Source organism: Myxine glutinosa, chromosome 11 (assembly GCF_964187855.1).
Source record: "Myxine glutinosa chromosome 11, kmMyxGlut1.1, whole genome shotgun sequence".
Classification (NCBI taxonomy): domain Eukaryota; kingdom Metazoa; phylum Chordata; class Myxini; order Myxiniformes; family Myxinidae; genus Myxine; species Myxine glutinosa.
In genome coordinates this window covers 49278332-49306160 of record NC_136271.1, presented here as the reverse complement: position 1 = coordinate 49306160, position 27829 = coordinate 49278332, and the positions used below count along the sequence as shown (strand labels likewise).

Sequence of the window (27829 nt, the reverse complement as noted above, 5' to 3'; positions counted from 1 at the left end):
AAACTGCATACAAAAGCCTCAAAACTGCATACAAAAGCCTCAAAACTGCATACAAAAGCCTCAAAACTGCATACAAAAGCCTCAAAACTGCATACAAAAGCCTCAAAACTGCATACAAAAGCCTCAAAACTGCATACAAAAGCCTCAAAACTGCACACAAAGCCTCAAAACTGCATACAAAAGCCTCAAAACTGCACACAAAGCCTCAAAACTGCATACAAAAGCCTCAAAACTGCATACAAAAGCCTCAAAACTGCATACAAAAGCCTCAAAACTGCATACAAAAGCCTCAAAACTGCATACAAAAGCCTCAAAACTGCATACAAAAGGGTAGGTGGTCGGATGCTTTTTGTTTTTTTAGCGTGTGAGTTAGTGGATTAGGGACTGTGGATTCTGGGAGTGGAGGTGGTTTTGTTGTTGTAGTCTGTGGTCTCACTGGCTGGGGGTGGGGGTATGTATGCATCCAGGTGCAGCTGCTGCATGTGGAGGCATATGTGCCCCTGCTGGCCCACCTTCGCTGACTGTATCGAGGTTGAAGGGCCGAAACGGGATGATGCTGAGGACCTCGACTGAGGACCCGGTCAGTAAGGCACACTTGTGGTCAGTGAGGCACACATGTGTGTTTTGAAATTAGATTATGTTGTGTGTGTGTGTGTATATATAATTATATATACATACCGTATTGTAAATGATAGCACACTGAGCAGTAAAAATAATTAAAATTTATTTGTTCATAGCCTGACGTTTCGAGAACAAACTAGTTCTCTTCCTCAGAGGCGTTGAGTGTTATGTTAACCGTTAAGTTCCGTTGGGGACGGTTCACGTCATGGATTGGTCCAAGTCCTTGCCAATCACATATATATTTCTGTAATGGATATTTATCCACATGCATTTCAATATGCTTACCTACTTATCTAAACAGATACTTTGAAATAACTATTTCGTTTTACTATAGATGCACTCTTCTAACCCCGAGAAGCAACAATGGCCACAACATAATAATATATATGGTACTGTGGTGCTGTGCATACACGAATCGATTGCCAGAGAGGTAGGCCACAACGCGTGGATACAAACAAGAGTCTTTATTACAAGCTCGCATATCAGCACTGGGCGGGCTCGAGCTTAGAGCCGCGTATATGTCCCGAGGCCACGCCTTGCCCCCGGGCGTGGTCGGTCGGCCGAAGGGCGGGGCATGTATTCCAGTTCCACGCCTGGCCGCTCGCGCCACCCACTGGTGCGCGGGATTATTGATAGTTGTGCCCGCCACACGCACCCCCCCAGAATTCCCGCGCACCTGAAGGGTGAGCTTGTGGGGAAGCCGGATGACCCGGCCGAAACGCCCTCTGGCGATGCGTGCAGGGCTGGGGGGTAGCGGGACGGCGGGGCTGGGGGGTGCCGGGGGTCTGACCGCCGGGGGGCGGCCTCGACGCGGAGGCAGAGCTGCTTGCGGGGGGTGGTCAAGATCGAGGTGGGCCGGCTTGAGGCGGTCCACGGAGATACACTCCGGAGCACCGCCGATGTCCACAGTGAAATGTTTGTCCCCGGTCTCCAGCACGCGGAAAGGCCCGTCGTACGGGGGCCGCAGCGGTGCCCGGTGGGCGTCGTGTCGGATGAAAACATACTCCGCCGTGCAAAGCTCGGGGCGACGTTGGAGGGCGGGCAACCGTGGTGTGCCGTGGGCACCGGGGCGAACCTCCTGGCGGCCTCCTGCAGGGTGGAGCGCTGTTGCGCCACGGACCAAGGAGCCGTGGAGTCGGGGATAAACTCGCCTGGCACCTGCAGTGGCTGTCCGAAGACCAGCTCCGCCGAGGACGCGCGCAGGTCGTCCTTGGGCGCCGTCCTGAGGCCCAGCAGGACCCAGGGGAGCCTGTCGGCCCAGCTGCCGTCGTGGAGGCTGGCCCGGAGTGAGGCCTTCATGGAGCGATGAAAGCGCTCGCACAGGCCATTGGCCTGGGGGTGGTAGGCCATGGTGTGGTGCAGTTTGACGCCGAGCCCTTGCGCCACCGCGCCCCAGAGCTCCGAGGTGAACTGGGGGCCGTGATCGGACGAGATGTCCGAGGGGGCACCAAACCGGGCAACCCACGTGGCGATGAAAGCGTGTGCGATGTCAGCCGCAGTCGTCGCCGCCAAGGGCACGGCCTCCGGCCACCGGGTGAAAAAGGTGGGCCGCGTGAGGGCCGGGAAACTGGCGAGGAGGCGGGTAAACTCGTCCGCTGCCGGAAGCGTACAAACTAATCTCGCCGGGACGGAACCTTTCAGCAAGCCGCTTGACAAGCCGCTCGGTGAGCCACTCAGCGAGCTGCTCAACGAGCCGCTCAGCGAACAAGCGAGCGAGCTGAAGGTTTCGGCCTGGACGAGACGTCTGCGCTTAACGTCGACCAACAGCCCATGCGCACATAGGAAGTCCGCACCGAGCAGGGCCATTGGCACGCTGGTGGTGACGAACGACCATGGGAAGCGCTGCCCTCCGAACCGCAGTGAGAGGCAACGCTTCCCGAATGTGCAGATGGGTGTACCGTTGGCGGCAAGCAAAGTGGGGCCCCGGCCCGCGGATTGCTTGTCGGACGCGGAGGCAGGGAGGACGCTTACCTGCGCTCCCATGTCGCAAAGAAAACGGCGCCCGGACGAGGTGTCCGTGATGAACAGGAGGCTGCCGGAATGGCCGACGCTCATGGCCGCAAGTGAGCGCCGGCCCGACCCATCAAAAGAACATGGCGGGCGGCACGTTTTAGCCTTGCGGTCGAGCCTGGCATGGTAGTAGCACCAGGTTTGCGGCGGTAGTGGGCGGGGCGTAGCAGCGGCCATGAGGGAAGCCGGGGGCGCTGTAGCCTCCGCACCGGGATCCACTACGGCAGCACCGTAAACCGACCGCGTGTCGCAGGCCGCGAAATACTTGTCGGCCTCTCCAGCCAGGGCGCGGGGTTCCGTTATTTTAGAACCGACCAGCGCGAGGCACACCTGTACAGGTAGCTGGCATAGGAAAAGTGCTCGGAATAAGAAATCCGGGCGCTGGTCTCCAAGCAGGGACAGCATGAAATCCATCCGGACGGATGGTCGTGTGTCGCCGAGGGCGGGAAGGTCCAGGAGGCGGTCGGCGCGTTCGACCTCCGTGAGCCCAAACGTGGCGAGGAGGAGACGTTTGAGTGCCTCGTACTTGTGGTCGCCTGGCGGGCGCCGAAGGATGGACACGATGCGGGTGGCAGTGCCGGGCCCGAGGGCGGCGACCACGTGGTAGTACCTGGTCTCGTCCGCCGTGATGCCCCGGAGTTGGAATTGAGCTTCGGCCTGCACAAACCAAACGTCGGCTCACGCTTCCCAAAACTCCGGGAGTTTGATTGCGACGGCGTTGGTAGCCATGGCGTGTTCGGGGGTCAGCAACGGCTGAACCAATCGGGGTCACCAGTGTGGTGCTGTGCACACACGACTCGATTGCCAGAGAGGTAGGCCACAACGCGTGGATACAAACAATAGTCTTTATTACAAGCTCGCACATCAGCACTGGGCGGGCTCGAGCTTAGAGCCCGCGTATATGTCCCGAGGCCACGCCTTGCCCCCGGGCGTGGTCGGTCGGCCGAAGGGCGGGGCATGTAATCCAGTTCCATGCCTAGCGGCTCGCGCCACCCACTGGTGCGCGGGATTATTGATAGTTGTGCCCGCCACAGTACCATCATAAATAGATTGCCCTACGGTATCCTATGTTATTCTAGTGGATTATATCCCCTCCCAACAAAATCTGGTGATGCCCCCAGCTGTGCCTGCCCCAGTGAAATTAAGTGGATGAACTAATACATTGGATTCATACATGGCGTTGAGTGGACACAGGCATGATGGGCCAAATTACCTCTTTTGGTCGAATATCCGCATTCTCAACACTAGGTATTGGCCATGACGCTATCGTTCGCGCCGGTATTGTGAAGATTTTCTCAGATTGTGTTTTTCCTTACTAATGGTATGATTTGCTGGATATACATTGTTTGAGTCTGTAAACACTATTTTATAAGTAATAAGGAAGAAGAATCGAAAAACGTTTGCGTGTAATAGTTATGCGTAGGTACGCTAACATTCTTCCTCTTGGGCCTAGGAAACATGGCAACTGTAACTACTGTTGGTGCTGGTGGTGGGCCGCAAAGCTTACGTGTGAAGCGGTTGTTGGTGGAGGAAGATTTTTCGAAGGTAGATTTTGAGACTAGTGAGGAGGTCGATGTGACCCCGACCTTTGACTCCATGGGGCTCCGGGAAGATCTGCTACGCGGCATCTACGCGTACGGTGCGTGTCCCGTACACCTGCCCCTCGGCTCAAACTAAAGCACAAGACGTTTTTTGCTTTATTTAATGAGATGTCGTGCTCTTATTACAAAGGACGTTTTCCTTTTTCTTTCTTGGTTTCTTTGATGTATATTTTTTCTTTAAATGTGTGAAGAGTGCTTTGACTTTGAGTGGACGCGTTTTGTATTCCTGGTTTTCAAAATTTTCTGTGAATGAATTGATACTGATAGTAATTTGATCAAAATTATTCTGTCTTTCCGATAGCCATATTGATATAAACATTAGAGTCTGAATAGCTCTAAAAGCAGCACTGTGATCCGATTTCACACACACACACACACACACACACACACACACACACACACACACACACACACACACACACACACACACACACACACACACACACACACACACACACACACTCGTGGGCACACGTCGACGGGCGGGCGGGCACACAATGGACATATGCAGGTTTGCACACGTGGACGGACGGACGCAGGCGGTCACACGTGGACGGACGGGCGCAGGCGGTCACACGTGGACGGACGGACGCAGGCGGTCACACGTGGACGGACGGACGCAGGCGGTCACACGTGGACGGACGGACGCAGGCGGTCACACGTGGACGGACGGACGCAGGCGGTCACACGTGGACGGACGGACGGACGCAGGCGGTCACACACGGACGGACGGACGCAGGCGGTCACACGTGGACGGACGGACGCAAACGGTCACACGTGGACGGACGGACGGACGCAGGCGGTCACACATGGACGGACGGACGCAGGCGGTCACACGTGGACGGACGAACGCAGGCGGTCACACGTAGACGGACGGACGGACGCAGGCGGGCACACGTAGACGGACGGACGGACGCAGGCGGGCACACGTAGACGGACGGACGGACGCAGGCGGGCACACGTAGACGGACGGACGGACGCAGGCGGGCACACGTAGACGGACGGACGGACGCAGGCGGGCACACGTAGACGGACGGACGGACGCACACGTAGACGGACGGACGCAGGCGGGCACACGTGGACGGATGCAGGCGGGCACACGTGGACGGACGGACGGACGCAGGCGGGCACACGTGGACGGACGGACGCGAACGGGCACACGTAGACGGACGGACGCGAACGGGCACACGTAGACGGACGGACGCGAACGGGCACACGTAGACGGACGGACGGACACGGGCGGGCACACAATGGACATATGCAGGTGTGCACACGTGGGCGGAAGGATGAACGGATGGATGCAGGCGGGCACACGTCGACGGACGGACGCAGGCGGGCACACGTCGACGGACGGACGCAGGCGGGCACGTAGACGGACGGACGGACGCAGGCAGACGGGCGGACGCAGGCAGACGGGCGGACGCAGGCAGATGGGTGGACGCAGGCAGACACACGTAGACTGGTACACGGACACACGTAGACTGATGGATTCGGGCGGGCACACATAGACGGGTGAACGCAGGCGGGCATGTGAACGAACGTTTGCCCCTCCGGATGGATGGATGGATGGATGGATGGATGGATGGATGGATGGACGGACGGATGGACGGACGGACGGACGGACGCAGGCAGGCATGCGAAGGGAGGCAGGCAGGCATGCAAAGGGATGCAGGCAGGCGGGCACACTCACACGGACACAATGCAGACGCACATATTAACAATGCCACACTACAAAAGGGTTACAAAACAGAAGTAATTGGTGGACAAAACTGAAAACTGGCAAACCAAACAGCTGACTTGTTCATATTTTGCCCTTAAAATGTCTTGTCCAACAAGCTTTACAGGATCTCAAAGATCTGCAAAGTAAACTACATGTTCATTTCTCTCTTTGTATGTATCGTCCATTCCATGCATTTCCCTTTATTGCATGTGTTGTATATCCTTTTTGAAATGGAATAGTATAACTCGTGTTGACACTTATTGGTGTGAGCTGTTCCACTCGCATTGTGTGGAGAGCCCCACATCACACAAGGAATATTCTTGAGTCTCTGACCATGTCTGTTTTCCTCTTCGTCATTCAAATTTCATCCATCACTGTCTTCCTTTGGTATTTTTGCCATTGGAGAAGGACCTTGTGTAACACGAGGATATTGCATTGTTGATCAATAATGTTTGTACATATGCTATTCTGCCTACGTGCTCTTTCCAGGTTTTGAGAAGCCTTCCGCTATCCAGCAGCGGGCTATCAAGCAGATAATCAAAGGACGGGATGTCATAGCACAGTAAGTGCTCACGTTGGCATTGGCACCGTCTGTTGGCAATTTAAATGAACCATATGCTATTCCTGTTTGTATCTTTTCATCTTTTGTACGGGTTGTTTCTACAATTGGCGTTCTCAATTTTTATAGTATCAGTCTTATAGTATAGAGTTAGAAACAACTATATCACATTTTTATAGTATCGCAGAGTTACTGGAGCCCCCTAGGAGTACTAAACTACCATTTAGAAAAAGAAAAAAAAATCTTCCTGCACTCTTAAACACTCCAAATTTCCAAGCTGTATCTCGGAGCCAGCTGGGACTTTCGGAATTAAATTTTGCATCAATAATATGAATACATCGTAGGCAGGGTTGATCTAAAAACTAGAACAATGCGACTCTGTCTCCAATATGCCTCCGTATAATCCCACAACGGGTAGATGCCATCACTCTGCATATGTATGGTTTAGGCCTTAGGGGATCACGTTTGTGAAGTTTCGTGTTGATCAGACAAGGTTCGTTTTTCTATCCAAGATGGCTGCCAAACCACATGACCTATGACATCATTTTCAAACAATGTGCAACAGCGCTGTTAGATGATATTTGTAAAATTTCGCATTGATCGGTTGAGCGGTTTCAGAGATATAATTATTTAATATTTTCCTTCAATCCAATATGGCTGCCAAACCATGTGACCTATGATGTCATAAATTTAATATTTCAATACAAATGGGTCATAGATCATGTGCATGAAATTTCAGATTTTTAGAATAAGGAATTGTATTGAAACATTTTTGGCTGGTATACCACTTCACCTATGATGTCATCATTGTCATGCTTTTATTCCCCATTGGGAGTACTTTACAATGTGCCAAGTTTCAATTTCTTCCATTCAGCGGTTTGCGAGAAATAATTTTTTTAATTATTTGCTTTTAATCCAAGATTGCTGCCATACCACATGACCTATGACGTCACATTTATCATAAAAACATTCTGCATGGGTGTCACTCCTACGCTGAAAGTTTCGTCTCAATCGGACATATGGTTCCTGAGAAAAACGAGGTTTAGCACGTATGGACGGACGGACAACCCGAAAACATAATGCCTTCGGCGACTTTGTAGGTGGAGGCATACTTTTTTTTTTGCCTTGGCCTAATTCTAACGTCATCACCTAATTATAGACATTTTAACATTTTGCACCATAACTCGACTAATTAGATAGCCTCGGCCCTAGAGCAAGCCAAAGTTAAGCTTACTTTACATCAAACACCTCCGGGTTAAGGGTCAAGATCTTACACCTCCGGAAGGATTAAACCACCAGTTAGATTTTCTCCCTTTTTTTTCTGCCAATGAACGAGGACCTTTTCCACAGCTGGGGAGGCTTACCCTTGGCGACCGCTTTGTGGTCGCAGATATCTACTTTGATTTGGTTCTTTCTTCGGTTCTTTTGCTCACCTGGAACGAAGTTCAGGGGAGCTTAAGCGATGGCGCGTCGTCCGTCCGCCAGTCCATCAGTCCGAAAACGCTGATTGTTTTGTGAACAAACTTGGCACAAATTATATTTGTTGTGTTGTGACTAAAGTTTGTTCATGGCATTAAAAAAGTCGGGGTCTACCAGGGGTCAAGGTGGATGAAACTACAAACACTATTTTGATGAAACTTGACCACAAACTTCATCACCCATGATGTACCGAAGTTTGTTCACGGCACTAAGAAAATGGACGTCTAAAGGGGTCCATGGGGGGGGGGGGGGGGGCGAGTCAAAGTGGGTCCAGTTTTGCCCCCCTCCCCCCCCCCCAAAAAAAATGCTGGTGCACCTTTTATACTTCCCCATGATTACTGTAATCCGATTAATAATTGATTCTGCACTTTGCTAATCAATACGATTAATCAACGTTGTACAATGTAGATTATACTTGACGCACGATCGAGTGCCCCGCTTTTTTCAGTTAACCTGAGCTTGTCTTGTGAAGAGTTACCAGCCCTGCGCGCATTGGGGTGATTGCGTGATCGACGTGGAAATACTCCGAACTATTTTTCCTGTTCAATTGAAACTCCATACAGATGCACCATTTAGTGAACTCATTGTATTTAGTCGTGAGAAGGTTTTGTAAAATTGCATTTGTTTGTTAAAAGTATTGGAAATGGTTAAAAGGCCAAACAAATATGGTTGGAAGATTTTCTTGCTCCCATATTATTTGAATGGAAAGAAAAGCTTGACCGTACACTTGGTGGCTAATGCATCGCAACGCACCGTTCACCTTTTTGTTTTATTATTATTAGTATTCTGATTTATGATTGATTCCCTCCTGAATGTTTTTACTTTTTATTTGCAATGACTTCATACTTTTCCTAACAGATAAAATTGTGTAGTTCCCTAATTACACTCTGTTCTCCATCTCGCATTGACATTCGCAGGTCACAGTCCGGAACTGGAAAGACTGCCACCTTTTGTGTCTCAGTGCTGCAGTGCTTGGATACTCAGGTGCGTGTATACCTTGAGGCTACCTAAAAAACCTTTGGTATCTTGAAAAACAGTGACTATTGTTTACTTGTCTAAGCAAGACTCATATGCGCTCTTTTAGGGCAAAGGCAAGCATTGCAACAAGTATTTGTCCTTAAATTTTGGGACCGGGTAGACCCATGATTGATTCACATGCACTCACCCTCGTATGACACACTTTGGACTTATGGGTTGCACTGGAAAAATAATTCCAGCCAACTAGTTACCTCCACCACCAAAGGTGGATGGAGGTTATGTTTTCACCCCTGTGTGTTTTGTCTGTCCGTTTGTTTGTTTGTGAACAATATATCTCAAAAAGTTGTGGACGGATCAAACGAATTTGGCAGAGATGTAGCGTATGTGACGAGGACAACATGATTCGATTTTCGTGAAGATCCGGATTCGGATCCGGCTACTATAATTTTTTGAAGTGCTTCTTCACCATTGGGAGATGGGGCCAAAAACGATACATAGCAGGATATCTCAAAAAGTTATGGATGGATTTGGACTAAACTTGGTGGACAGGTTGTGTGTATGACAAGGAAGAATCGATTCAATTTTGGTGAAGATTCGGATCCGGATCCAGCTATTAGAATTTTTAAAGTGATTCTTCACCATTGGGAGATAGGGCCAAAAATGATACAAAGCAGGACATCTCAAAGTTGTGGATGGATGATTTTGATTAAATGTGATTCTGTATTGTGATTTTCTGGTCTACTCTAGGACACAAAACGTAAACTGTTCACCTGGCGGAGGGAGGTATGCTCTCTACTGAGTGCCGTTCTAGTTTTTAAATGTTTACCAAACGAGCTTCATATTCACCATAATTTTTTTTTTATTGGATTTCTTCCTCTCGTTTTCAATTTCCTCTCCACTTGGCAACAGGGGTCTTTTTAATTGGAGCAATCCATTAGTAGGTTTGGAATTTGTACCTTCAAATAAGCCAGATATAGCATTTTGATTGATGTCATACTTTTCTAACAGTTTACTCTGCCATCCCATTGAGAGAATTAATTTGGTCACTGACAATGTGTGGGTGGTAAAAGATGTGAAAATCTCATGGACTTGTGGGTGAATGCAAAAAAGTTTATCCATTGGAAAAAATATTTTAGGGGAACCTGTGTTATGGAATTAATTACACTTGTTGCTGAATTGAGGCAAATGAGAAATCTGCTTGTTGCCAAATCAAGACCAATAAATTATCTTTTGCATTTTAATTAGATGCTAACAGGATACAGATATGGATGTGAGAGCATGAACTGATTGGAGATTGGCCTAATTGATTGTACATTGGAAATTCACTTTTAATATCGTTTAATCTCAAACACAAATCACCACCATTTTTGGTCAAATTTTGCAATTGCAAATGCAACCCCTGTACATCTATAATAATAAAAGGCAGTGTCCGTCCGTCCTTCTGTCCATCTGTCTCCTCCATAACTCCAAAATATGAAACCAACCGGCCCCAAACTTTCCATGCATACACCTGGACCTCCAACAAATTGCAAGGATGAAAACTGGGTGTTTGGGTGTGTTATAACATCCTTTTTGAAGATTATTGACAAGGTGCTCATAAGAAAACAAGACCAAAAGTCTAAGCGGCGTCGCCAGGCTTGAAAAATATTATAAACCACAAACACACATGATTAGCTTTTTAAACAGTCGCTAATGCTGTTTGTGACATTAAAGAAAGAAATTTGGAGGAATCCCGACATCCATGAGGTAAGATATACTGTAATCTATATACCCCACAAGGGTTGGAGGTGTGCTCATTTAACAAGCAACTAGCTAGCACTTGCCAAGCCAGCCGTTCATTAAGGGTTTTGAATGGAGTGCTTGCTCGAATGCTTTAACCACTTGGCGATCTCTCCACAAGAAACTTGGTAAATGAACACACGTCCAATGTTTTTGAGACCTGACCAAAGAGAGACTGTAATCTATATACCCCAAAGAGGAATGACCTTTCCTGCTGCTCTCGAAGTGAGCGGGTGCTTATACCGTAATGACATCATATACTTAATGACGTAGCATGATGGCCGGGCACAAAACTGCCGCTACTTTAATATATATAAGATATATATTTAACCTCCAGTACGTTTGCAGTCACTACAAAGGGATTAGTGTTATGATTAGATTTACTATAATAATAACGTTACGTTATTATTACGAAAATTATATTATTTTTTAAAAACCGAGGTGAATTCCTTACTTCCGCGGTTACACCACTTCAATCCATCAATTTTCCATTCACGACATTGGGATTAAAGTGTTATGGTTATATTTACTATAATATTATTATTATTATGAAAACGATACAACTGAAATGATATCACTGTATTAAGAAACCTGGGTTTAATTTGTCATCACCTGTGATGTAACAAAGATTGTTCACGACACGGAGAAAATCGAAGTCTGAGGGTGTCTATGGGGGGGTCAAAGTGTGTCCAGGTTTGACCCCTCAAAATAGATATTTGCTTTCTTCTCTGAAACTACACACACTATTTCGATGAAACTTCACCACAACCTTCACCACCTGTGATGACCCAAGGTTTGTTCACGGCATTAACAAAAAAATCAGGCCCTGAGAGGGTGTACGTGGGGTTGCCCCCCAAAGTAGGTAGGTATTTGCTTTTTTCTCAGAAACTACACATGCAATTCTGATGAAACTTGACCACAATCTTCATCACCCGTGTTGTACGAAAGTTTGTTTCCGGCATTTAAAAAATCAGGTCTATGGTGGTCTAAAGGGGGCTGGGGGGCGGGGGGGGGGGGGAGGATGACGTGGCTTCCCCCCCTTAAAGAGGTATTTGCTTTATTCTCAGAACCTGCACACACTTTCGATGAAACTTCACCACAACCTTCATCATCTGTGATGTACCAACGTTTGTTCAAGGCATTGGGAAGATTGGGGTCTGAGGAGGTACACAGGTTGGGAGGGGAGGGCTTGCCCCCCAAAATGATATTTACGGCATAGCCCATTGGGCAGAACCATCTAGAACAGTTTGTCCGTATGTATGTATGTATGTATGTATGTCCCCTCAAATGTATACCAATCAGAGCTGAGGGACTGTTTGTTTGTTTGTTTGTTTAAAGTTTTATGGATTATGTTTGTATGATTCTACATGCTGCCCTGTCTTCTAGCAACCATTGAAATTGGTTTAAAATACCTTTCGTCAGTGCAGTATACTGTTTAAATTCTACCAGGTGAGCACCAGGGGTATTGTCCCTGTTTCCTCGATACGCCCACTGCTCCACTGTACTTGAGATCTGTTTTTTAAATTCCCTCTCGATGATGGACCCAGATTGCGTATGTTATATTCCCATCAGGAAGCAACTCGTTGTTACCCGGCAACGCCGGGTACATTTGCTAGTATACCAATATATGGTGCTGTGCAAACTTTTGGGTTATTTTCACTTTTGTGATGCTATTCTCCATTAAAGATTTGTGGGCATTTTGAAGTGTGCAATAAAGGTTCATAATAAGTAGTAAAATATCTGAACGTCAATTTAATATCACAATTACGTTTTTTAAGTATATAAAATAAATTAGAAAATTGAAACGGTTATATTTTTGAGATGCATATTATATTATCATATGCTGCATATGCATATATGCATATAGCATATGCATATTATATATATATATATTTTTTTTATGCCATTAATATCCATTTCCAACAAAGAAAACATGCATGTAACAGTTTGTGGATTTTTGTACAGTAAATAATATAAATAATTTACTGAAGTAATCAACACCAGTTACATTAATGCAAATTACAAGAAACCTCAATAAAAGTTTTAAATTAATGAATATGTGAAATCAGTTTTTTTATCAGCTTGGTGCATTCATAATGGCACCAAGGAATCTTTCAACTTTCAACAGAACAGCTTGTGAATATCCAAACTTGCAAGAAGGGAACACTATGAATAAAATAGCAGAAAGGCTGAAGATCTCCTCCACTGGTGTGAGATAGACTTTGCAATGCCTGAAAGGATCTTGCTCTGCAACTGGCTCTACAGAAACTGGCGGTACAAGACAAGAAAAGACCATGGAGGCCGAGAAGAACCTCCCCAAGGCAAGACACTTGAAGTTGCTCAGCTTGCGTGATAGAAGAAAGTCAAATTAGCAGCTGATAAATGAAATGAGAGCAGGCCTGAGCATCAACGTCTTGTGCAGCACTGTGTGCAGGAGGCTGATTGCTTTGCAGCAGGTCCCCATGGCAGAGTTACAGCAAATAAACAACTGTGAGACCACAGGATAAGGTGAAAAGACTGAAATTTTCAAGGCAACACCAAGTTTGGGTGTCAGAACAATTGAATCAGCTACTCTGGTCTGATGAATCGATGTTTGAACTTTTTGGATCTAAGAGATGCCAGTTTGTTGGCTGAAAAACTGGAGAACGCTACAACACACCGTTTGCAGCCTAATGTTAGACATGGGGGTTATATCTGTGACTGTCTGGGGTTGTATCTGTGACTGTCTGGGGTTGTATATCAGCTTTTGGTGTCGGAAAACTTGTTAAAATCAATGGGATGTTAACAAAAGAGAAGTTCAAGCAGATACTGCATCACCATGCAGTTCCGTCATGGAGATGGTTTCATCGGAAGAGGATTCATTTTCCAACAAGATAATGATCCAAAACACACTTTCAATAGAGTGAAACAGTATTTGTAGAACAGGGTAACAGCTGGTGTGCTCCCAAGTGTTAGAATGGCCATCTCAGAGTCTGGGCATGAGTCCCATTAAGGCCATAGGGGATCACCTGGAAACAGGGAAGAACAAGAACACCCAACTAACCTTCCCGAACTATAAAAGTGCTTCAGTTGTATACAGGAAGTATGGGTAAAAGAGTGATTGCACTCAAGAAGGCAAAGGGTGGACACACAAAGTATTGATTGATACTATAAAATGACACTGTTCTTGTTATTTATTTCAGCAGTTTGTTTTCATTCTCATTTATAAAGGCTGTTCATTTACAAGAATAAACACATATGATTTAAGCGCCTTTGGGCTTCTTGAAAAGCGCTATACAAAATAAATGAATTATTATTATTATTATTATTATGACTTATCACTGATAATTTGATGAATTTACTTGAAAGTATGAATATCAATGGGAAAACCCAAGTTTTTGCACAGTACTTTATATGTATACGTTTTGACTCGAGGTATGTATGTACCAGTCCTTGTCTGTTTTATACGTACAATGTACATACATATATTGTAATGAAAATGCCCGTAGGGTCAGACAAGTAGTTGTGGTAGTCAGTTATATCTTTATTATGTGCTTCAAATAGCTGTTATGCCAACTTCCTTTTTGTGTACCAATGACCAGGTGTCTCGCAGATTTTAGTTATTCCTCTCATCCCTTTACAATTTATCTGATTATTTGTTTTTACTCCCCTCATTCACCGGTGATGCAAGCCTCTTGATGTCATTGAGCTTTTGGCCACGTTCCGATTGTTCGTTTTTGAATGCTACGTTGTTGCCGATCAAGTGGTATGGGTGAGCAGTGTGCTGGACCAATAAGAAGTCATGAATTGTATTGTGTGGCAGAATGTTGTAAATGCTTTCAGTCTGTGCCAGCATATATCGATCCAATGGAGGTAGATAGGGTTTTGCCATGAGGCAATTTGTGAAGGCTGCCTTAGTGGTCTGGCAGAGGCACACACAGAAACACGTCATCAGGATGTGCACCGAAGAATTGGAATTTGAGGTGGGGCATCTTGACATCGCCTGAGTTCCAAGCAACGATATCTGTCAGCTTCCCCAAGTTCTCCATGCCACCGTTTGTGCAATCAGTAGGCGGCTGGGTTTTTCCCTGCCATTTTTTTTTTTTAATTCTCTTCTTTGTCTTCCCTCGTTCTTTATCTGTGTGCATTCTTCTGGTGAATCTGGTGGACAATTTGATGTATCCATGGCACCTTTTATTTTGGGGAGGGGTGGATTTTGCAAGTATCATGCTCTGCTGACTTCTCGTTTTTGTTCATTGCTGTGCTTACTTTCCTATTATTTCTTAATAAATCCTTCTTTTTTTTGTATTTCTTTATAAACCCTTCAGAAATTCGGTTTTATTACCGCTCATTTCGTCTGCGGGGGTAAATGTTACCACACTTCTCGGGGTCTTGTTAGACCCCAATGTGCGTGTTTACGGGACGTTTCCAGGAAAATCATCACAATCTGCATTATTCTGGGATTTCATTAACAAAATGTAACTTTCACAAAAAGTAAATGGTTGTTTTAGGTTCTGAGTTTTTTTCCAGGCTCCTCTGGTATGTTGAAGCACATTAACAGATGCTTAATTGTGGGGAGGTCATGGGATGACTTTAATGTACCATTACAGAGGGAATTGTTCATGTAATTTTCTTGATCGTCAGAGCCATTTTGAGGATAGTTGAAATACTGTGCCTTCAATTCGAGGTTTATGTCATGAATAGTGCAAAATTTGTTTTGTTGTTTGTGTTGTTTCTATAGGTTCGTGAAACCCAAGCCCTCATCCTGTCTCCAACAAGAGAACTTGCTGTTCAGATTCAAAAGGTGTGTGGTGAGATCTTCTGGTTTTAAAATGTGAGGTGGGAGAATGCTTTGCAAAACTAAGTTGAGATTGAGATTAATTTAAGGGCTTTGTTGTCAAACCTGCTTTGAACAGAGGTAAAACAGATGTTGGTTGCATAGATGAATATTTTCCAAACCTTGGAGCATGGTGAGAATCATCTTTACCGTAGTACTCCAGCGAAATAGAAGTAATTCTAAATGGGAAAAGCGCAGTAATACCTTGCTAGGCACTACTCAGTAGAATGCTGATTCATTATAAAAGCTTTGTCATGGAGAACCTTTTTACTAAATAAAGTAACAAAACCCGTAACACGCAGCTCTCATAGAGTAAACGTGTATGCACACACTCTGGGCCAGGTGGAAATGGCTCGTGTGTTAGATTTGGCTATGTCGACCATTAGAACAATTCTCAATGCAGGCAAGATAAAAGCTTCGGCCCAGTCCACCACTTTGTTAAACTAAAACAAAGTTAACTCGTTGAAGGAGTAGTTTGTTGGAGAACATTGAGAGCCGGTTAAGCTTGGTTCAACAGGTTTAAGCACCGCAGTCACTTGCACAGCATACGTATCAGTGGCGACGCTGTGAGGGCTGACAACCAGGGCAGCCCTTGAATTATCCGAGCTGTTATTTACCATCTTTATTGCAGTATGTTATTTATAAAATATGTTTACCTTCTATATTATTATTAGCGCAATTATCAATTCCCCAATTATGTCCTCGTATACCGCAAGCACATGTGTAAGAAATAATGTGTTGGAAACGCATCTCAATATAAACAATGGTTTAATGACCCCTTTTAGCGCTTCTTCGTTTAACGCTCTCCTCTCCAGGAATGCATCCTGAACGCTAAGCGAAGTATTACTGGTATGCAAGGCTGGTGCAGAACAGCATGGTTAATTGACTGTGAAAAGGGATGACTGACAGTGCCCCACACCAGCCGCAAGGCGGAGAGTGACATGATGAGGGAGTAATAGAGAGCCAGAGGTGTCTCAGAAGTGGCAAAGAAAATCGACATGTATGTCAGAATCCATGCCATGTCGATAATACATCAGAATCCCATCAATACCACATGGGTAATGTATTATAATCCATGCCATGTTGAATGTACTCTTGCTGAGATGAGTGGGAAATTAAGTTTTTCTAATTCCTCAAATATGGAAAGTTCACATTGTTTAAGTTTCCAAAAAAAACATTGTCATGTCCCCGGGGTTAAGACCCCAAGAGGAAGAATGACCGAAACGAACTTTAACTTTGAGGCGTATTTCAAATTTGGCGGGATTGTCTTTGGCACGCGGGGGAAAGGCCCGAGCCTTATCTAATCAGTAACACACAGAGTTAATCCGATCCCACAAAACATGAAGACGAAGTAAAATTCAATAAATATAAATTTATTTACAGTAATGTAAAAGACAATTAAAATGTTGAGGTAAAAAACTATTTCCTAAATTGAGACGTCTCCACTCAGACTCGTATACAAACAAGAGGGGAAACAAAAGTAAAAGTAAATAAATAATGGCCTTTTAATAGTGCCGGCACTTAGCTTTGCGTCCTCAAATGGCTGGTAAGGCTTGCTCATTGTCGCCTTGAACCACCGCGTGAGAAACGCACAAGATGGCACGTAATTGTGCCCGTAGCCAGCCGCCGGCATGATGCAAGCAGGCAGGATCCTTCTTTGCTACTAACATGGCTCCGCTGATCTCTCTGGCGCACACAGACAAGCACCCATCGTCCTCCCATGCAAAACAACCAATTGACCGCCTCCAACAACCGCCAGCACCCAAGAGAGCAAATATGGCGAGAGACGTCTTTCTTTCTTTTTTCCTCCAGCTCTCGAATGTTCGACTGCTGACGTCACACTCTGTCCAATCATCGAGCGCTACTCAATCACGAAGTCCGGGGCGTGGCCTCTCCGTTACGAGTCGTCAGGGAGCCGAGCGGAGTCGAGTCGTCGGGGAGCGGAGTCGAGTCGTCGGGGAGCGGAGTCGAGTCGTCGGGGAGCGGAGTCTAGTCGTCGGGGAGCGGAGTCTAGTCGTCGGGGAGCGGAGTCTAGTCGTCGGGGAGCGGAGTCTAGTCGTCGGGGAGCGGAGTCTAGTCGTCGGGGAGCGGAGTCTAGTCGTCGGGGAGCGGAGTCTAGTCGTCGGGGAGCGCAGTCTAGTCGTCGGGGAGCGCAGTCTAGTCGTCGGGGAGCGCAGTCTAGTCGTCGGGGAGCGCAGTCTAGTCGTCTGGGAGCGCAGTCTAGTCGTCTGGGAGCGGAGTCTAGTCGTCTGGGAGCGGAGTCTCGTCGTCGTCCGGGAATGTTCAGATGACATTGTTCCCTTGCCGATTGGCAAATGCTGTCCCTGTCGGCCCTGACGGCGCCGTGAGTGCACGAGTCCATTTGTTATCGTTGTTGTTGTTTTACTGAGCCCTCTATTTCCCTGGCTGACCGAATGTCATTCGTACATGAGGGAAAAATCACAGGGAGGCAATCATGTACAGGGGAATTTAACCTTACAGACCCTATAATTTATTAGCACAAACCACCCTCCATATGGCGACATCTATACGATCTTATTCTATACAGATTCCCTACTTAGTTACGTCGAGGTGGGCTTCTTCATCGTGTCACACTGTCTATACTAAAACTTGCGCATTCCTAACTTTCCGATGCGTTTATACCCCCACAAACATAACAATATTTTTAATTTTAGCAGTGAATATACGGTAGGTAAGTATTAAACAAACATAATTCTAGTTTTCATACGTCACTTGTTAAGCAGAAGCTTTGTGTGCCAGTTGCTGGTTTTGTTTTCAGGTTTGAGTTGGTGGTATGATTTGGGTAATGTGTGTGCAGGTATTGAAAGCTCTTGGAGACTACATGAGTGTACAGTGCCACGCGTGTATAGGTGGAACCAATGTTGGAGAGGATATCCGCAAGCTGGACTATGGACAGCATGTTGTTTCTGGCACGCCAGGCCGAGTCTTTGGTAACCTATATAACATTTGGCCGTATAACACCTTTTATGCGGTGATTGTTTGTTTAGGGTTTGAATGTCGCCTTGTGCATTGCCATTGCATCTTAAATGTGCACACATTCATATACCTTGTCCACTTTCTAACCCTTTTCCTATTTTCTCTCTACCCCTCCCTCATGTCTCCTTTCAACTCTCCTATCCAACCCTTACATGTTTTCATGACGTTAATTATTTGCTCTATCTTATTGTGCTTACATTTTCCTCCAAGACATGATCCGTCGGAGAAACCTGCGTACTCGTGCTATAAAAATGTTGGTGCTGGATGAAGCTGATGAAATGCTAAACAAAGGTAAAAAAATAATTCTCCCCATGTCGGATTTGTAAAAAATAAAAATAGATATATAAAAAAGGGGATTAAGCCTGGGAAAATAGATTTTTGTGTCAATAAATTTTTTATTATTATTATTATTATTATTATTATTATTATTATTTACTCCTCCTGGGGTGAGTGAAGGGTGATAGAGAAACATCAATCATGAATATGTTTGTGTAACAAGGATTGTGTACCCACCATTTGACCTGAATATACAACACGCAAAGGATGCATTGGGCTCACTTGTTATTGCTATGATGCTGACTTCCAGGTTTCAAGGAGCAGATTTATGATGTGTACCGCTACCTTCCACCTGCTACTCAAGTAGTCCTCATCAGTGCCACATTGCCTCATGAGATCCTTGAGATGACCAACAAATTCATGACGGATCCCATTCGCATCCTTGTGAAGCGGTAAGATGATGGCCGTATAACACCTTTTATGCGGTGATTGTTTGTTTCGGGTTTGAATGTCGCCATTTGACTCGGGGATTTACACCACACCACATAAGTGCTCGGTTTTAATGGTGTACAGTCGCTGGAATTGCATGCAAACCCCATACAGAACATTCATAATTTAACCAAAAGGCCTGTTGGAACAGTCACATCAAAAGTCAGCATCGTATGATGTCATTGCTGTATTGCTATCGTGTTTGTTCTGAAACAAAAGTGAGTAGTGCACTCGCTTTTCGAGCTTTGAAAATTGCCGTCATTACTGAAAGGTTGCCAGATCGCATATGCAAACATGTGCAAGTGTCACATGCTGAGTTCTGTATTTTTCTCGTGAAGTTCCCTAAAAGTACAAACTGCATGAAATGATCGGCGTGGACTATCGAGTTTCTGGTAAAATCCCACAAACCTGGTTTTCATTGCACAAGGCATATACGAGTCGAGTGTCGTGGAGGAGCTGGAACACAGAGCGGACCCAGAACATAACAGAACAAACAGTGGGAATTGGGGGGGGGGGGGGGGTGCAGATGGGAAGGCAGGATAGAAGGAGACCTGGAAGAAGAAAGGTCACTGGGATGAATGAGAGCAAGGAGAGTGGGAGGATATGGGGTGAACAAGCTGTGTACAGGTGCAAATTTTCAATCACAGATGAGGAACAATACAAGGAAAACTTGGGCAGAAGCAGAAATGGAACAACAACAAATCAAAGGATTATTATTCGACACGCACAGAATTATTAGACGACAACAAAAAAGAGTCTCATAATCCTGTAATCGAAGACAGTGTATATGTGTGAAGCTGTTTATTGACCAGAGTGGTGAACAGGATATAATATAGTTTGTTGAACCAGCTGTCGAATGCTTTTTATTTATTTTATTTATTGTACTGGTTTAAGGAACGAGTACACATATCACATGCAGCCTGCAGAACAGACTTTAGTAGATATCAGTGGACTTTTTACCCTAAATTGCAAGGGGATTAGTAGACAATGGACAAATGTGTATCGGATATCGGAAGCAGGGCTTCAGATGGGTACACTAATTGTCCAACCTTTATTAGACTTAAAAACTGAAAAAAATTGTTAAAAGTTATCTGCTGGGAAGGTTCGTAAGTTGTTTACATTTTGGGCCTTTACCCTTCGTCGAAGCAAAAGAGAGGGGCTGCAAACAAGAAGTGGTTGATATGGGGTGTGTGACTTCACCAATCATTCACCATTGACATGCTAGAGGTGAGCAATGCTTATTCGAATACGGTGAGTGTCATGATGTGTCCTGGGGTTGATAAAGATAAAGTCAACTACATACCTGTGACTATCAATCCTTCGACATTAATGTCAGGACCGAATCACAAAATCAGTATTACCGATCATTTTACCTACACCTCCTCCAACGTAACGTACTGCATTTCACGTTCATTTTGCAATAAACTTTATATTATTGAAACTTCCTGACGACTTGCAGATGTCAGATCTAACAACAATGACATCGTAAACCGGTCCCTTATTGTAACCTTGCAGAACGCTCTATCCGTCATGTGTTTGTGGTTTGACGCAATTGCACGACAGCAATGACTCCCGGAAACTCAAAGAACAGCATTTCATCAACAAACTCAGAACATAGCACCAAACGGCTTGAATGAAACGTTGTCTTTCTGTTAAAGGGACACAGACACAGAAAATCATTTTTTGGTTTAATTGATAGATATTGCTTCACTTGACACTTGGAAGCCTGTTGTTGACTTAAGGGTTAAGGTTGCCGGCTTGAGATCGCAAGGTCCTGAGTTCAAGCCCCTGCCATGTCGTTGGATTAACACCTAGAGGGGTTGACTTGGCCTGTCACGTCATTCGGCAAAATGAGTGCCATCTTGCTGGGATTAATGAGCCATTCAAGTATCCTGCGTCGGAGTGGCGACGCGTCCAGGATTGTGCCCAATAGCCAAGGAAACTGCTTCGGTAGCCCTCTGCACGCAATAGGAGTGGTCATCATCATAATCATCATCATTTGACACTTAATTGTTCTTTTTTTTTGAATAAATATCGTGGAAAGAAGATATTGATGTTTTTCGGTGTCCTTTTATGCTCGATTGACCCTGCCCCCCCCCCCTAAAAAGGTGATGTGATTACCCGTGTGACCCACTAGGTCATCTCGAGAATGTTTTTTGCTGCTGGTAGTTTTTATAATGATTTTGACTATCAGATGCTACGGATTCGTCACTTCCGTTGTTGTGGTTTTCTTCCGTTGTTGTGGTTTTCATCCACTGTAAACATTTTTGATTCCATGTACTATTATTGTTGTCGTTTAAGGACAATAGAGATTACTATTTTCAAAAGGTAAAAAAGTTAATGTTGTAAATGAAACCGGAACCGGATGACAACGAAGAGGAAGAGGAGGAAAAGAAGGCAGAGCGAGTGAGTCGGACAAGAAGCCGAGCTGCTTCAAGGTCCTGAGCGAACGTTGGCGAACGAGGGTCACGTGTCAACTTTGGGTTTCCTGGGAAAGGGATTCCTGCGACAGAGTTGTTATCGCTGTGACAGATAAACCTGCGTGACAGGTTTTGCGGTTGATTCAGACGAGAATCATCGGAGTGCCGTTACGCCACGAGAACGGGCCGTCGGCCATTTTGACTCGTGCGCTTTGCGCATCGCTCAAGGTTTTTCACTTCGCTTCAACCATTCTCACCGCATCCAGACGTTAATTTGGTGTGTGTGTGTGTAACGTGGCTTTTGAGTGGGAAATCTGTGGTTCGCCGATTGAGAGCCGTCAAACGTCCATACCTGAAGGTGTGATTTCCCATTCGCTTCTCGAGGACACCTTCGCCCATCTTTGGCAGTGTAACTGCCAACCCAACGGGATTCTGGTCTCGATACGACATCGTACGGACGATCACTGGAGTGGATCGACTTTGGCTTGAAGCCGGAATCAACTTTGGCTGGAAGCCGGGAAAGAGACATTGGGAATGTTCTTCTTTTCGCTCACTTGGAGCACAGTGAGTTATATTGTACGAACCTGATGGTACCATCATAGGAAATATATATTGGTTGTACAATTGATTACTATTGTTGTTGTACTGTTATTCTTGTGTGATCTTAATATAATACTTGTTTGTTGGTAACAATTGGTGTGGTTTCACCATTGATCTTTGACATACAGAATAACACATCTTTCTGCTGTGGCTCCTCTCGGGGCTCGGAGGTACACCGTGACCGGAGTTTGGGGAGGAGCACGTAACACAGAGCATTTTAGATCAGAAAAATCTTCGTCAAATTCACTTTCTGACGAGTCTGAAGAAAGTTGTGCAGCCATTATCCTTTGCGTGCTGAGACAACCTTGCCTTTGATTACCTCACACAGATCACATCATGACAATCGCTATTTTTAGGGGAGGTACCTGATTGGTTTGCTTTTTTAAACTGTAGCACCTCAAAAAACTATTGCAATTAAAAACCACATTCAGTTACTTGTTTATTGCTTCAAAATTAATAGTCACATTTGATTTATTTTTTTTGCGGTGGACCTTTACTGTCATCATACTAAAATATGCAATTTTGCGTCTGTCTGTTTTGATTTTTTGACCGTGATACATTCCGTCATTACCTATCCAATCTCAACCAAACTTGACAGGATGACTTATGGTTCCACAATGAACGTTGTAGCGCATTCATTTGCCCCCCTCCCCAAAGGGTTTTCTCCCCGAGCGGGTTTTCCCCACCATTGCTGCCAATGGGGTTGTGTGTTGAGGTGTATATTCATGTTAAGCTAGCTTTATCGTGACGTTTTTCCAAAGCGAATGATCATAGCATAACATTTATAAATGGCTAATCATGGCATTTTCGGAGGAGCAACGGCCTCTACCAGAAGTAAAAATATTATAAGCCACAAACACATATGCTTCGATTTTTAACCAGTCGTCAATGCTGCTTATAACATTAAACAAAGAAATTTGGAGGAATCCTGACATCCGTGAGGTAAGTTTTACTTGCAGAACTGAGCAAATACAACAACAACAACAACAACAACAACAACATGCATTTTAAGGCCATTTTCCCTGCTATAGCGGGGGTTAGCCTTGTGGTCCCCATGACTGTCTTCTCCATTTTGCCCTATTTTCTGCATCTCTCCTTGTTAACCCCCTTGCCCACATTTCTTCTTCCACCATCTTTAGCCAAGTCTTTCTCGGTCTTCCCCGTCCTCTACTTCCTTCTTCATTCATTTCCATCACTCTTCTCAACCAGTCACTTTAATCCTTCCTCAACACATGACCAAACCATCTCAACCTGTTCCTCTTCACAGCATCCATCACAGGCTCTATTCCCATCATCTTTCGCAATTCATCATTTGTCTTCCTCTCTCTCAATGATACTCCGCACATCCACCGAACCATTCGCATTTCCACCCCTTCCAACCTTCGTTGCTGCTCTACGTTCATTACCCATGTCTCGCTCCCATAAATCATAACACTTCTCACACATGCAGCATACACCTTTCCCTTCACCTTCAACGACACTCCCCTCCTCATCAGCACGCCACTCAGTTCCCGAAACTTCTTCCATGCACATCTCACTCTAGCAACCGTTGCCGAGTCTGATCCACCTTCTCCATTCAGCATGTCTCCGAGGTAGCAAAATGTGTTCACACCTTCCAGCTTCACGCCGTCTCCAAGATCCAACTCAACATTTCCTTCATCTGCAGCTCCCTCTGTGCACACCTTATATTTGAATGTAGCTGCCACACTGGTTAATGACCCTCTCAGACCACTGCATTTTTGATGAACCCACTCAGCGCACATTGTACATTGAATGGAGTTCACTCCGAAACCCTTCCTGCACACAGCACATGGCCACTTCCCAGTTCTTTCCACCTCACCACATGCTTAACACTTGCCATCACCTTCGTCTTTCCGATATTCACCTTCAGACCTTTTGTCTCCATACATTCCTTCCACTTGTTCATCTTTTCCTTCAGTCCATCCATACTTTCCGCAATCAACACCAGATCATCTGCATACAACAACTCCCACGGTAAACCCTCCTTTACGTTCTGAGCCAGCACCTCCATCACAGCTACAAATAGTAGTGGACTTAGTACCGACCCCTGATGCACTCCCACCTTCACCTCAAACTCGCCACTGTTCCCGTCCTTCGTCCTTACAGCTGTGCGCGCTCTTTTGTCCATTGCCATCACTACTCTGATCAACCATTCCTCCACTCCTAACTTCTTCAATGCCCATTCCTGAGCGAATATCTACTGTAATCTATATACCCCACAAGGGTTGGGTAAAAATAACATGACCCTTCCTGCCGCTAAAGTGCCGTTTTTCGTAGCGGCCTTTTGAAACTCACCAATTAAGGTTTTGTTTTGAAAACCACTAATTAAACCCACTATTCCTGCTGTCTTACACGAAACTGAAAGGAAGGAAGCCCGGGTTATGCTCATTTACCAAGCAGCTAGCCAGCGCTTGCCAAGCTAGCCGTTCCTTGACGGTTTTGAATGCAGTGCTTGCTCAAATCCTTAAACCACTTGGCGATCTCTCCATCAGAAACTTGGAAAATGAACACACCCAATGTTCTTGAGACCTGACCATAGATCGACTGTCATTGATATACCCCAAAGAGGAATGACCCTTCCTGCCGCGCCCATACATGAGCGGGTGTACTAGAACTAACAAACACTCATTCCTTATCCTTTTTCTGTCTTTTCAATCCATTTCCTTCTCTGGGGGTGGGGTTAAGCAATAGGTTCACTTCTGTCTGTCCAACCACAAACAACAGTTTATGATTGAAGAACAACTTATTTAACTTGTTATATTTTGAAGAATAATCAGAAAACAAACCTGCCGTTTAATAGCATTTTGGCTCTGAATTTGTCCCGATCACACATGTGTAGAGGGGACTGAGATAATATTTTTACTCTGTCTGCCTGTCTGGCAATGAAACAAGATTGAAAATCATTTCCAACAGGAAACTTGCTGTTTTTGAGGACGTCATAAAAAAGCAACAGGCATGAAGAACTAATGTAACGTGTTGGGTAAGGTGGTGTAATAATAACCACTGTATCAATGGCGGTAAACATCTGGAATAATTTTTTTAAATGTCTTTTACAATCTTATTTTATTTCGTTTGAGTTACATACTTACACATATCGCCTTCTTGTCGCTTCCAAAAACCTCCAGTTTTGCAGTACTTGGACAAGGTAAATAAGGTGATGTAATAAATAGCCACTGCATCAATGGCGGTAAACTTCCGAAATAATTTTTCTGTAGAACCTTCACAATCTTTATTTTATTACAATTCAATTATATAGTTGAACGCTGTAGAATACAAATCACCTTCCTACCGCTTCCAAAAACCTGCAGTTTTGCAGTACTTGGACATGTTAAATAAGGCGGTGAAAAAGACTGCTTCAACGGCGATAAACTTCCGCATTCTTTTTTTTCTATATGACCTTTTCAATTTAAATCATCATTTTATTTCAATTTCATTATATACGTGAACATTGCGTGGGGCAAGGTGTTCGATGAACTCTCTAGTATTATCATGTTTTTATTAGATTGTGATGCCAATGCGCTAGTTCTTTTGCTGGAATTATCAACTACATTTTTTTGACTTGCGTGGTTTTTTTTGTGGCCATGTTGCTATTTTATATGCAGTAATTATTCCATTTTACCTCGTATAAATAAAGTGTATATCCGTTAACGATTTTTGAAAAAAAAGATTGAGGCCTAGTTCATAGCTAATTGTGCACTAATAATTGATGATTACGACGATTTGATATTGCTCGTTTATAGTCTTGATGCATGTAAAGGTATTTTGTTCAGCCTTTTTGCCTTGCTGATATGGAAACCAGAGGAATAGCATTGTCTCCTCTACAGTGATGAATTGACCTTGGAGGGAATCAAGCAGTTCTTTGTGGCAGTGGAACGTGAGGAGTGGAAGTTTGACACACTCTGTGACCTCTACGATACCCTGACCATCACACAAGCGGTCATATTCTGCAACACAAAGCGCAAGGTGATGCATCAGAATTCCCGTCCTTGTGTCTCTTGGTGTTAATAATTGTTCAAGCCTGGAGTTTAACATTATCATAAATTTAATTGTGGAGCGCGTTTGTGATTATGTGATTAGGTACGGGAGGTTCAAGGCATATAAATTTGAGTATGACTGTGGCAACCAAGAGGTCATGGATCAAAATCCCAGGTTCCAACATTTTTGATTAATGAACTGATGGGTGAAAAATGTTTTGTATACATAAATGAAAGTACAGTCAAACCTGCCTTCAGCAACCACCTTTGCAGAGCGACCACCTGTTCATAGCGACCACTTCAATTTCCCCCGCAGATAAAACGTGTCAAACTATACAGAACAATCATCTATCTAACGCAACCGTCGACCACCCGATTGCTCCCCTTCGTAAGCTCAAACCTGCATATAATGCTCATTGATTCCATTGTAACTCTGTAAACTCGGTCATCTTTCCATGCATAACACAGTTTACACACAAAACACACCGACGTATCTCTTACAGATCTCTGCAAGAGATATCACACTCGGGTGTGTAATGGTTACTTGAGTGTCCGCTCCATATCGGGGACGATACCAAACTCTGTGGTGTAATGGTTGGAGTGTCTGGGCAGTCGGTAGTTAAAAACCAGGCTGTCATACTAAAAACCTAAAAAATGGTACGTGCTGCTCCCTTGCTTGATTATCAGCAGTTAAAAGGATAGAGCACAGACAACCACCGCTGGGAAGGCAATGGCAAACCACCCAGTATAACCGGTGGGAAAAGTTGCATCATTGTTGACGTCGCTGGTATCCCGAGTATCTTAGGACATTTTCTCGAAATCACAGTCACGAAGTCACGTCACTTTCTCGAAGCTCAATGGCTTATGTCTTGTTTAAAAGTCCTTTGTCATGTCTTGTCTGTATGTCCATGTGTGTAAGATGTGTGAGTGGCAGCTCCATTACGAGCCATAGATCTTTAAAAAAAAAAAGTGTTTTGGTGAGCCGAATAGAACTTCCGAGTTCCATGTTTCATTGCATTTACGTTTTATCATTCATCAATTCTGCACGCTCAATACTATTGTCTGCTCTGATTTGGATTGAGGTTACAATCTCCAAATTTGACTCGGTTTTCAGTGTGATAAAAAAAACTTTAAATTTGAACGAGTGAGATATTAATTAATCATTTGAGAAAATAATTAAAAGAGTAAATGAGAACGGCACTCTGTGGAGTGCATTCGTCTGCCAGGGTGAACAGTTTGTTTTGTATTCCACTAATGGGTCAGATATGGATCCGGACCTGAACCAAAATATAAGCCGCTTGTTCAAGTCGCCTAACCAACACATCCACCTAGTTTTTGTCATGATCTGTACATAACTTTTTGAAATTTAATTCTACATATTGTTTTTGACCCTAACACTCAATGGTGAATCAGTTAAAACAATTCTTGGATCCAGATTTGCATCTTCACCAAAATTGAATCGATTTTTCCTTGTCACCCATCCAACCTG

At 44.8% G+C, this 27829-nt stretch overlaps 1 protein-coding gene across 2 annotated transcripts in view; it reads left to right on the top strand.

Moving 5' to 3' along the window:
* Window positions 1-27829, top strand: part of EIF4A3 (eukaryotic translation initiation factor 4A3) — a 65907-nt gene that overhangs the window by 33403 nt on the left and 4675 nt on the right. Inside the window, exons 1-9 of one of the 2 annotated variants that reach the window (XM_068104719.2) lie at window positions 3904-3952; window positions 4085-4270; window positions 6442-6514; window positions 8908-8974; window positions 15468-15530; window positions 18382-18514; window positions 18771-18851; window positions 19147-19288; window positions 26191-26329. In XM_068104719.2, the coding sequence (XP_067960820.2) occupies window positions 4090-4270; window positions 6442-6514; window positions 8908-8974; window positions 15468-15530; window positions 18382-18514; window positions 18771-18851; window positions 19147-19288; window positions 26191-26329 (879 nt within the window). In that variant the 5' untranslated portion in view covers window positions 3904-3952; window positions 4085-4089. Of the gene's footprint in view, window positions 1-3903; window positions 3953-4084; window positions 4271-6441; window positions 6515-8907; window positions 8975-15467; window positions 15531-18381; window positions 18515-18770; window positions 18852-19146; window positions 19289-26190; window positions 26330-27829 lie in introns of those variants that run through there. The other variant, XM_078786645.1, reaches the window with a different exon arrangement.